Raw genomic sequence first — 12296 nt, 5'->3', positions numbered from 1 at the left:
GAATGGACACACAAACCTGTCTAATGCGCTGCTGCATGTCGTCTGGTGTTGTCAGAATGTTCTGGTACACACTGTCCTTTACAGTTCTCCACAGGAAGAAGTCGAGTGGCGACAGGTCCGGAGAACAAGCAGGCCATTGTACGTGAATTGTGGCATCGACAGTTTTTGTAGTTTGTTTACATGTTAAGACAGCAAACACAACACACGACGCGTACGGACATCAGTCATCTTTCGTTTTGTGTAAGTTAATGCACAAGTTAAATGGGGCACTACAACGAACAGCACATTCTGATGGCATTCATTTGCATTTTGTTGTTATTGATTGGGAAGATGACATTGTGATACATTTTTGAACTTGTCTTAATGTGTGTAATCAATGTAACATGTTTAAAGTATGTAGTGCTATTTTAAAAATTGATGACATCAAGTGTAACTTGTACCATAATGTAATTACATGCACCAAATCTCTACACTCATGTTACCCCCTCGTTCTAACATAACTCTCAAAAACAAAAATTCCAATATCTATCCAAATAAAAAAGTTATAATAGGTGCACAAGATAAATGGGACACCCTGTATTGAGACACTGAAGAAAGTAGAATTCTGGATGCAACCAGGAAAAGAAGACTTGTTCTTTAATATGAAAAATGTAATTTGCTCATCAGACGTCTGTTTGGTCCATGGTGGATAATGAGAGTAGTGCTTCTCTTATACTGATAACCGTCTTCCTATCAAGGCTGGTTCATTGTTGTTCCTTTCTGAGGCTAACAGAATCTTCCATCTCGTCCTTGTCTACCCAGGTCACACTTTCCCACAGGGTGATAAATACATGCTTGTCTTGGTAATCTGTCTAAGGGCATTTGATCTACGTGATGACGTTATTAAAAGGTTATAGTGACTTACTCAGACCAGTGTCAACATTTACAGGACATGGGTACAGAGCCATGTTCAGCTTTGGACGAAGTTGTGAAGACTGTAAAAATGACTGTAATACATATAAATTTAATCTCCCAAACTCTCAGCATTATGTTCGGAACTTCTCACGTACGTCATTGTTACATTACATATGCATAATTCGTATTCATTCATGCAGCACATACCTATGAGAATTTCAGAAGGTACAAACTTTGTCAGTATGACACACATTCACGATCACTGAATTATTTGTAGACATCATCTGTTCACCAGAGATTTACATTGCTAACAGTTACTGAGAACTCAAGAATGGCATTTTCCTGTCATCATACATGTTGCATGTGAAATAATTTCAGTCCAGTCATTGGCTCAGGTATTTGTTAATTATCGTTAGTGACCAGCATAATGTTTATATTTGCAGGTTCCTCAGTTCGGGAACTGCATGCCGCAGCATCACCATCACCATCATCAGTCTTATCCAGCATTCCTAGCGCAGCCACAGCCTGGTGCTTTTCCTCCACAGCAGAACCCACTGTCAGTACCACCTGGTGTTCATACCACACATTATACACATCCACATCAGCATATGCAGTCTCAGGTATACATATTGCAAATTACAGCCACTAAAGTCTCAAACTTTTTCTTTTTGCACCACTTACATCTGAGCGAATGTTATTCTGTAGAACAGGGATACAAAACTGTGCTTCAATTGAAGCACATGTTATAACCCAGAGTAAGTAACTCATTCCTTTCCTTCAACTCTCACGTCATTGTGTATGGTAGGGGGGGGGGGGGGAGGGGGAGAAGAGAGAACAGTGTATATACCAAAGTCACACAAACGTCATTCAAGGTTCCAGCCTTGTGGATGGGGAACAAACTCTTTCCCGATGTTTCCACCCCTCTCCTCCCCAGTTCTACAACCCTGCTGTAGAATATAATTATATCTTCTCTTGTTTTTTACTTTTCTACTACTACTACTACTACTACTACTACTACTACTACTACTACTACTACTACTATTACTATGACCACCACTACTACTACTATTACTACTACTACTACCACTACCACTACTACTACTACTACTACTACTACTACTACTACTACTACTACTACTACTACCTTCATCACCATTTAATACTGTACTATTATTAATTATTACCACGTACTACTTTGACTGCGTCTGGTAACTACTACTACTACCACCATCACTGACTACTTCCATCACCATTTACCACTAGTACCACTATGACTACTATTTACTACTACTGTTACTATCACCACCACTATGTCGACCTGGTTGGCAAGTTGGTATAGCGCTGGCCTTCTATGCCCATGGTTGCGGGTTCAATCCCGGGCCAGGTCGATGGCATTTAAGTGTGCTTAAATGCGACAGGCTCATGTCAGTAGATTTACTGGCATGTAAAAGAACTCCTGTGGGACAAAATTCCGGCACATCCGGTGACGCTGATATAACCTCTGCAGTTGCGAGCGTCGTTAAATAAAACATAACATTTGAACATCACCACCACTATTACTTCCATCACTTACTACTATTACTACTGCTACTGCTACTAGCACAATTATTACTACTGATGATGATAATAATAATAATAATAATAATAATAATAATAATAATACCATAAACTAGACAAGTACATTTAATTACATTGATTTATATTGATCGTAGTTTGAGAAGATAGGTATGACCATTAAAATCTTCGTTTGTTAAAGTGACAAGTGTAGGGTGACCAGACATCCTCTTTTGTCCAGACATGTCCTCCTTTTTAGGCCTTTGTCCGGAGTCCGGACGGATTTTTAAAAAATTGAGAAATGTCCTTCTTTTCGTAACTTGTATGCCTGATATGTTGAAATTATCTGATTTGATGTCTTTTTCGAGTAATTCGTCTGTAGGTGACAGCAGCATTGACGGAATATAGGTCCTCTTTGCCAACAATCATAACATAACTCACCTTGTCCCTACTTGTTATGGCTGTTGCTTTCATACTTTTGAGTATGATGTAAGCTTAAATCCGTACTGTAAATATTTTGTAATAAAATAGATATTGACGTAATTTAAAGTATAATATAGGCCTAAGCCTAAATCTAAGTACATATTTTCTGTCCTCTTTTTTCCAACAATATCCTCATTTTTTAAGCTTTGTGTCCTCTTTTTCATCGATGTGAATCATGTCACCCTAGACAAATTTAATGTATCAAGTTTTGAAACCATCCCAAGTACAGAAGTACCCTATATCACATTAAAGGTATATAAAATATTCAATTGAGTAAGTTTAGCTAACATTAGTGAAACATGAACAATGTAGAAAGTAGATAAGAAATTACTAGGAAGAGCTGAAATGAAATTTCTGAGATCAATGCAATGCATACTATTGAGCCATTCACAGAATGGAGATAAGCTTCAAGACTGAAAGTGGAATCTTAACTTTGGTACATTCATAATTACAGATGAAACTGTACTATAAAAACTAATTACACTGAAAGGAATGTACACATTTTGAATGTCTAAATTAATTACACACTCTTGTTATGTTATGATTGTTGGCAAAGAGTACGGTACCTATATTCCGTCAATGCTGCTGCTAGTGGTAGGTGTAATAGGTACTTTAAGGGGGATGACAATGACAGTAAAGTGGTATATTTATATTGCATGTTGCATTTCTTTGATAACTAATGTGTAAGTAGTATCTGAAGAGTCTAGAGAAAAAACCTGATATCTAAAATTATCGATTTTCTGTTTTCGATGCTATAAAGGCCCTAATAGCTCAGGTAGTGTAGATTTGTGTGATTTAACTGTACAGAATAACCTAATTAGTCCAGAGAAATTTGTAGAATGATAATCCAAAGACAATAATATATAGTAGGTCTTGAAACTATACATTTTATCTCCTGCAGAAACTGTAAAATGTGACTTATCAGGTTTTTTCCCCTGCACTTTTCATATTGGAATATGTGTACATTTCTTAAACAAATTATTCGGATTTACATAACCCAGAAATGTTTTGAAATAATTTTGTAGTATTGGCTGAACATTATTTTTTGTGTTACAGAGACCCGATGGAGTAGAGTTGGAGCTACTTACAGAACAGCAGCAGCACCATCGCAGCACAGCAGCAGCATTTCACCACCACCACCCTACTGCTCACCCCTCACTGCATCATCACCCTCATCCTCATCCTTCTGCAGCTGCATTGGCTCAAGTCTCTTCACCCCCTCCCTTATTCCTTTCAGAAGTAAGTAGCAGTAGCATTATGTTTACTACAGTAAAACCTGCCCTTAATGGAATTGCAAGAAACCAGAAAAATTTTCTCCTAATGCCAGTTTTCCATTTAGTGGAGGTATGCTATAAAAATTAAACCGGGGACATGTACGTAATTCAGATGAAAGAAAATATCTTACTCATTTAGTTTTTGACACTATAATTGAACACATGCAAACATTACACTGAACAGAAAAAAATTACTTTTTCTTTATATTTTTAGTAGTGAAACAGGGTTTTCTGCACACAGTTTACGTTTTTGGCTACCTGTCTTCCCATAAGCACTGTAACCTGGGAAATCACACTAAGCATATCTTTCTAGCATATTCCTGTACCATAGGACCCAGCACACACTGATTTTTTGCCCTGATTGACAACTCCCACACTATGTCAGTAATGTCTTCATTTGCAGTTTTTATAGGTTTTATTTTTATTTTTCTGTTAGCACAGTTCTTTTACAGCTTCAAAATATCCGTTTTCTTGTTTAGGATCTCGTACATTTAAGTTTTACCGACTTGAACATCTGCTTAACAGTTGTTACTTATCTCGCTTACTTGCAAGAATCTCTTTTACTGTCGTGTTAAGATCAAGCACAACTTCTGTCTTTGGCAACTGTGAGACTAAAGTATGAAATGTAGGCCTACAGCCCTTATCGAGTAACACTTCTGAAAGGGGCAAATATTTAATTTCAATACAGGAAGTCCTGCATGAATACTGCAGGTAGACAGAGGAACATTCCTGTTCACGTGGACTCTGTCAGACCTGGATACTGTTGCTAAATCGATAAGATGGCACCAAGCAGTGAGTCACGTGCTTGATGAATAGTCCTTAAGGACTTCAAAAATCATCCCAAGAAAGTAGGTTGCACAATAAGCCTAAGACTGTGGTGCTTGCCTATGAGTCCTCCTCCAAAAGAGAAGAAAAGTCCTGAAGTTCAGACCTATGTCATTCCATAAAGTTTATTAAACAGCGTCACACATGAGTTTTTCAGCAAGATATTTCCAAACCTACCTATAGATGGAATAATAATAATTATATTATTATTATTATTATTATTATTATTTTTATTATTATTGTTATTATATCGTCGTTGAAGTATTACACAAGATTAAAAGAATTTTATTCCAGAGAATGAGCCTTACATTATAGAAATGATGTATAGCTAAGAGTACTATAAGAGTACGTTTCCCAATTACAAATTTTAATTATAAAATTGCAATTGATGAACAAATGAAACCATAAGTCATCTTAAACACTATGTCAGTAAAACATTGAAATTACTGTACATAGTTACGACTGTTGCTCTATTAAAGAATACGTGATAATTTGTATATTTTAATCCACAGACTCGAGGTAGTCAATTAGATCTTCTCTCATCACGGAGTAGACGTCCTAGTACACCAAGTAGACGTGTAAATGCTCGACGTTGGCGTGGAAATCCTTTGCCACATGCTCCAGCCCCATATCCAGGATTTCTTCTGCATTTCTTGTAAGATTTTGTGATTTCATTTTATAACTGGAGAATTTAAAAAAAATAATAGTAGTAATTTTATAGTTGCTGTACAATGAAAACGTAAACATTAATTGTTTTCTCACAGGGCAATGTTTTCAAATCCTCCACTCTCACCATATAGCCAGGCAGAGCTGGGAAGTCCAGATTCAACAGAGACAGAGAATTATGAAGCCCTCCTTAACCTCGCAGAACGTCTGGGTGAAGCAAAACCAAGGGGATTGGCCAAGGTGGAAATTGAGCAACTGCCATCATACAAGTAAGTGATAGCTGGAATAAATTACTCCTTGATTTGAAAAGGGAAACAAGTCCTTGTTCCTTAATTTTGAGAAAACTAACAAAATCTTAATGTCCAAAATAAGCGAATGAGATAGTAACATTTCACAGAAAATTTAACTGTTCCACATATATGTAGTCCCATGCATGGACATGTTTTTTTTTTTTTTAAATAAAACAAAAAGTTTTTTCTCTCATTACTAATTCGTATTATAAAATCCGTTATTGCTCTCATAATTTAAAAAGCTGATTGTACTGATGGTGACAGTAGTTTTATTGCTGATGACTAGAGACCGGATTTATAAGGGAATCCTTTTTTTTTTATTTCAACACAAAACATGAAATAATTAATTACGATGTTCAAAACTATCTTCCACCGACCAAATTATATGGTTTTGACTTTCCTTTTTTTAGTCCATATTCCCTTTTTTTCCCCTTTTTTTAAAAAATCTCTTATTTTGGTCCTTTTTGACAATATCGCAAACATTAGATAATTTTCCTATATTTTTTCCGATAGGCCTATAACTTCCTGAGCAAGCAAAAATAAATATCTTTCTTCTTCTGATTCCAGACATTGAAAAACTAATAAAGTGTGCTGATTTAGAGTTCAGGATAAAAAGAAAATTTTCACCTCTGGTTTCAGTTGATGTTGAGCGGTCATTTTCTGTTTATAAAGACATTCTGCATTCAAAGAGGCAGAATCATATTGAAACATATTGAAATGTTGAATGTGATCAAATACAACATTTATATTGCTATGTTGTGAAGCGATAAATATAAGCTTGTGTGTGCTATGTGTATCATTGAATGTGCTGAAGTGTATTTTCAATTAAAATGGTACTCTTTTGAGTGAGTAATATAGTCCTTTTTGAGATCCTTTTTTGACTATATCAAATACAACACTTTCCTTGTGTTGTGAAGAGATAAGTGTAAGATTGTGTATGCCATGTATATCCATGAATGTGCTGAAGTGTGTTTCGGGACATAATATAGTCTTTTTTCAAGTCTTTTTTTTTTTTTTTGTCCTTTTTGATGATGACATAAGGCTTCATTTTGGGACTAATATAATTATAGTTTGATTACAAGTAAAGTTTTACTCAAAAGTTTCTAAGAGTATTAAAATAATTTTCTCCTGTTACTCTGTCTCTCCCTTCCTTCTCTTCTTCATTGCACATCATTAGGATTCAAATTGTTCAGTTCATTTCCGTAAAGGGGTAAGCATATTTCATCTTGTGCAGATTTGGCTTTTTTCCTCTCTTTATTTATATAAGAAAACTTCTTTAATCTACATTCTTTATTGAAATTGAATATTATAATCTTTTATTTTCTATATTATACAATTTCCGTTAATTTTTGTTTCTAAATATGTGCCCTTATACAATATTTGATATTTCGTGTGAACATCATTTCTGCTGTTGTTTTTCTAGAATAAAATTACTTACAAATCTTAAACTTTTTCAGGTTTAATGTCGACTCTCACCATGGAGACCAGACATCGTGTGTGGTGTGTATGTGTGATTTTGAAGCTCGACAGATGCTCAGAGTTCTTCCCTGTTCGCATGAGTTTCATGCAAAATGTGTTGACAAGTGGCTTAAGGTGAGTACTTTTTGTGAATTTAGACATTTGTTATACCAGTAATAGAATTCAAGTCTATTTCATAGGCCTAGCGACAGCATATTTGCTTCTTAAAGTTTCAGACTCGGGTAGATGAATTACAACTTCAGAAAGTTCTTCTTTTTAACTTGTTGATATCTCCACAGCTCTTGTTCTGTACCATAAAATGTTGCGATTTATATGTTAAATTACTTGAAAGTATCTGATTTAATTTTTTTGTCAATTGTGTTCTTTGCTTTCATCTACTCACCTTTTATTTCCATTTTTTTTTCTTGTTTCTGCACCGAAGTATTTCAGTCTCGTCTGGTTTCATTCATCCATATATTCTCAGTTGTTTTATTAATTTATTTTCCTCTGCTACTGCATGAGTATGTTTTTTTTCCCCCACCCTTATTATTTATTCAGTCATTCTCCATTTTTTGCTGCATGGTTTGGAATGTATTAAACTTTTCTGGTTTTCATATATTTGTTCTTTTACTACCAATGGGTTGTACCATTTGTCTTTTTCAATGTATTGATTCATTGTTAGATGCAATCGTTGTCTTGTCCAGTTTCATTTGTTTGCTTTCTTTCACTACTGCATGCAATTTCTTTGCTTTAGTCTTTTTCAATTGTTGAAAGTCGTGTTGACATGATACAAGTACAATCGGACCGAATTTACTTTGACGTCACTCGGATGCTGCTCATATTGTAGCAACAGGTAATAGAGTGCACTCAGACGCCAACATCCAACACAAGTCGACTAGGGCTGTGCTCCACGAGTATGGTCAGATACAAGTGTGAGTTAAATAAAAGTGGCGACAGATAGCAGAGAGTTGACAGCTCACATTCAAGAAAATGGACAGAATGTGAAACAGTAGTTGAGCTGTATGAAATATAAGAAGTGATATGGAACTTAATATTGCCTGAATACAAAAACAAGGATGTGTGGGCCTTAGAGTAAAGAGTAAATCTCACAAAGGTCCAGTGCCAATACAGGGTGTCCCATTTATCTTGTGCACCTATTATAACTTTTCTTGTTTGGATAGGTATTGGAATTTTTGTGTTTGAGAGTTATGTTGGAATGAGGGGCTAACATGAGTGTAGAGATTTGATGCATGTAACTACATTATGGTACAAGATACACGTGACGTCATCAATTTTTAAAATAGCACTACACACTTTAATCATGTTACATTGATTACACAGATTAAGACGAGTTCAAAAATGTATCACAATATCACTTTCCCAATCAATTCATTAATTGAGTTATACAGACTTCTATTCAATTTACAGCATATACAATTCATCAGTAGAGCTATACAGACTACTATTCATTTTAAAAGTGTATACAATTGGCAATATGAGTCAACCATGTCTAGGAGTGTACTTGGTCCAATTGTACTCTTATCATGTCAGCATGGCTTTATTCATTCATGAATGAATGAGATCATTGTAGTTCTCCAGTTTTTATTTTATTTATTTAGTTAATTTTCAATTAATTTATTTGCTTTTTCATTCGTTCATTCATTTATTCATCATTCATTCATCCATCCATCCTTTCATTGTTACTTATATGGTTGACGAATGTGAAATTAATAGTAAAGAGTTGGGTTTTTTAATTGTTTTAAAAATACTGTTTGAGTCTTTCTCCATCATTTCATTAATTTATTGCTATATGGAACTGTTTTATTTTCGGTCAGTTTTTTTGTTTATTTATTTAGTTATACCTACTTTTCTTTACATTTTCAAATTGTTTAGTTCTTTGTTTTTATGTGTGGCTCATAGTGTTTTGTTCTTGATATCTAGTACATACATCTTAATTTATTAATGATATTGCTTACATCTAAGATTTTGAGTACTTTCTTGTTATACCTTCACCATTGTGGTTTATCACTAACATCCTGAGAATAGGTAGAGTTTGATAAGGAGGTAGTGACAGATCCTGTTCCTTCATCTAACTCTTCATAATCTCCTGCTAATATGAGTAAGAATAGTGGCGAGAGTATATAACAGAGAAAAACCTAATTTTGTTATGTAGGCCTATTTAGTGGGTAACGTAGTGTACAGACACTCAAGAAGCAAGAGCAATGGCAGTGAAAAGTAGAATATTAATTGAGACTTGAATAATTAGTTATAATTAACCAGGTGATACATCGAAGTGAACATCAAAATATCCTGTAAGCATTATATCTGTATTTAGTATTTGAAGAATAAAATAAATGACATCATTATACAACAACTAGTGGCTTGTGCAGCAAATGCTGCAAAATAAGTTTATTAGAAGTTCAAATAAAAACTTTTCAGATTTATTTTCATTGAAAAATACCAGACTTTTGAAAGTTATGAGGAATTTGTTACTGAGATGCTGAAAATGAGGCAAATGCTATATCAGAGTAGTGGAATCTTATATGCGCCCTAAATAAAATTGTTCATTGTAAATCATTAACAGATTCAGTGTTTTATTCATTGCCGGTTGCGAGGAATAAACTAACTCATCATGACAGCAAGAAGTGAAATAGTGTGCTATTTTCCCTACAACGAAGTGATATGCTTGGCAGTGATCACAAATTTAATCGATTAAATCAAAGGAATATGAAATTAATTTTGATGTAGTTTAAAGAAGCAGCTAAAATAGGAAGCATGACTCAATTACTAATACCTCTTCCATAGTACTGCACTACAACCTAGGAAAATGAGAAAATCACACATATAAATATTTACACTACACTGCCATTAAATATATAAAAAGACCCACACCACTTCATTAATAAGTGTAAAAATATTTAATTTCTAATAACAGTATTGTTATCTTACGTGAGCTTTTGGTTTTTTAGTAACACATATATATATATATATATATATATATATATATATATATATATATATATATATATAGTATAGTCGTAACCAGTACTGAGTAAATTATAGAAATGAAGATCTAATTTAAGTATTCTCTATGTGTACTTATACAAACTGGAAAGGTTTCACTTTCATATCATCAATATAGCGTTAATGTGTATAATAATTAGTGACAAATACTCACATCATGGCATTAATTATAATAATATTTCATTTGTAATGGTAATATTGTCATCAAACATTCTTAAGTTTTGTAGTTTTTAATATCTAATACACAGCTGTAATCAGAAAATTACACACCAGAGAATGAGACCTATAAATTCTTTTTACTGAGTCTTGAAGTTTTTAATAGCCAATATAGAAACGTTCTCAAAAATTACACAAATGAAGATTAACATTTTGACATTGTGATGTCATAGAATCTGAGCTATAAATATGTCAGCAATCCTTCAGGTCATGACCTTCATGTGATATTGATTATTGTAGTATGTGTGTTTCTTTTTTTTTCTGAAAAGCCATTATTTCTGAAACTGACGACAGATGGATTTTGAAATTTAGGAAAGTCATATACGAAAATTGACATTTCGCTGAAAACTACTATTTTTCCACATATCCTTTTGATGTCAGGCTTCAAAATGAGAGGTCATTTATTAAAATCCGTTCAGCTCTTTTCTCGTCATTTTCATTACCAGTGGCCTGAAGTAACAATAGCTGCTTGTATATTGGATGACTATTTAAAAAATAAATAAATATACAATTATACTAAAAAATAAATCGGTAAGAAATTTTAAGTTTCATATCTTCTTTAACAAATGAAAGTTTGTAACCAAGGTAATTGAATGAATTGACTCATTCTATTAATATGTTATTTTATTCTGAATTGTACCTAGAAATTACATTGTTTTTGTTTTCTATGTTGAAATTGTAATATTAAATATAAGGGCATTGTTCTCTAAATTATGTCTAGTATGTTGGAGTTCAGATTCTGTTATTATTACTATTATTATCATTGTTATTATTATCATCATTGTTTCAACATGTAACTCTGAACATTGAATGTCTCAACTTCTACTAGGACATGGTGCAAATACCCAAAAACCCTCACATCTGATTAATTTAATTTACAAGTATAAACAGTTCATCAATTGAATAGAAAGTATGAATATGGAGGAATGTTGCTATTTCTGCTCTAAACTGTTTCTCTTGGGCCTTTGAAGCTGTAAGATAATTAGGCAAGTGCACTGAAGACTGTAATACATGAATAGTAAACTCCTTTTATGTACAAACTGAGACTAAGAGAGAATAGATGAAGATTTCATTAATACTAAACATATTTGATTTTTAACATAAAACATCATCAGGGATGCATCACAAAGGCTCTAGGTCTAAAGATTATTGAATTTTGTACTGTAAAGAAACATTACTTATTATCTCACAAAGACAGAAACACCAAAATCATGCAAATGTAATCTTATTCACTCATTGTCAGCATAGAACTGATTGAATACTACTGAACAGGCAAAGTACTCAAATGATTGTAGCTTGATCTTGCTGGCTCATGCTGGCGACACATTCACACCCAATAACAGATAGGAAGAAAGCACTCACGAATAAATAAACTCATTAGTACAAGAAACAACAGTAGGCTTAAAATTTCTTTAACACTCTCAAACTGTAGCAGAATAACAAAGTCCACACCTGTGGAGTAACTGTTAGCGCGTCTAGCCGCGAAACCAGGTGGCCCGGGTTCGATTCCTGGTCGGGACAAGTTACCTGGTTGAGGTTTTTTCCGGGGTTTTCCCTCAACCCAATATGAGCAAATGCTGGGTAACTTTCGGTGTTGGACCCCGGACTCATT

At 34.0% G+C, this 12296-nt stretch overlaps 1 protein-coding gene across 4 annotated transcripts in view; it reads left to right on the top strand.

The window, feature by feature from the left end:
* Positions 1–12296, top strand: part of mura (murashka) — a 102880-nt gene that overhangs the window by 55188 nt on the left and 35396 nt on the right. For 2 of the 4 annotated variants that reach the window (XM_069841791.1, XM_069841792.1), the window contains exons 8-12: positions 1338–1514; positions 3988–4170; positions 5543–5685; positions 5795–5965; positions 7444–7579. In XM_069841791.1, coding sequence (XP_069697892.1) covers positions 1338–1514; positions 3988–4170; positions 5543–5685; positions 5795–5965; positions 7444–7579 — 810 coding nt within the window. The remainder of the gene's footprint in view (positions 1–1337; positions 1515–3987; positions 4171–5542; positions 5686–5794; positions 5966–7443; positions 7580–12296) is intronic. The other 2 variants (XM_069841793.1, XM_069841794.1) reach the window with 2 other exon arrangements.

Source organism: Periplaneta americana, chromosome 12, assembly GCF_040183065.1.
Source record: "Periplaneta americana isolate PAMFEO1 chromosome 12, P.americana_PAMFEO1_priV1, whole genome shotgun sequence".
Lineage (NCBI taxonomy): Eukaryota > Metazoa > Arthropoda > Insecta > Blattodea > Blattidae > Periplaneta > Periplaneta americana.
The sequence above is the reverse complement of the archived record's forward strand: the minus strand, read 5'-3'. Positions and strand labels throughout refer to the sequence as shown.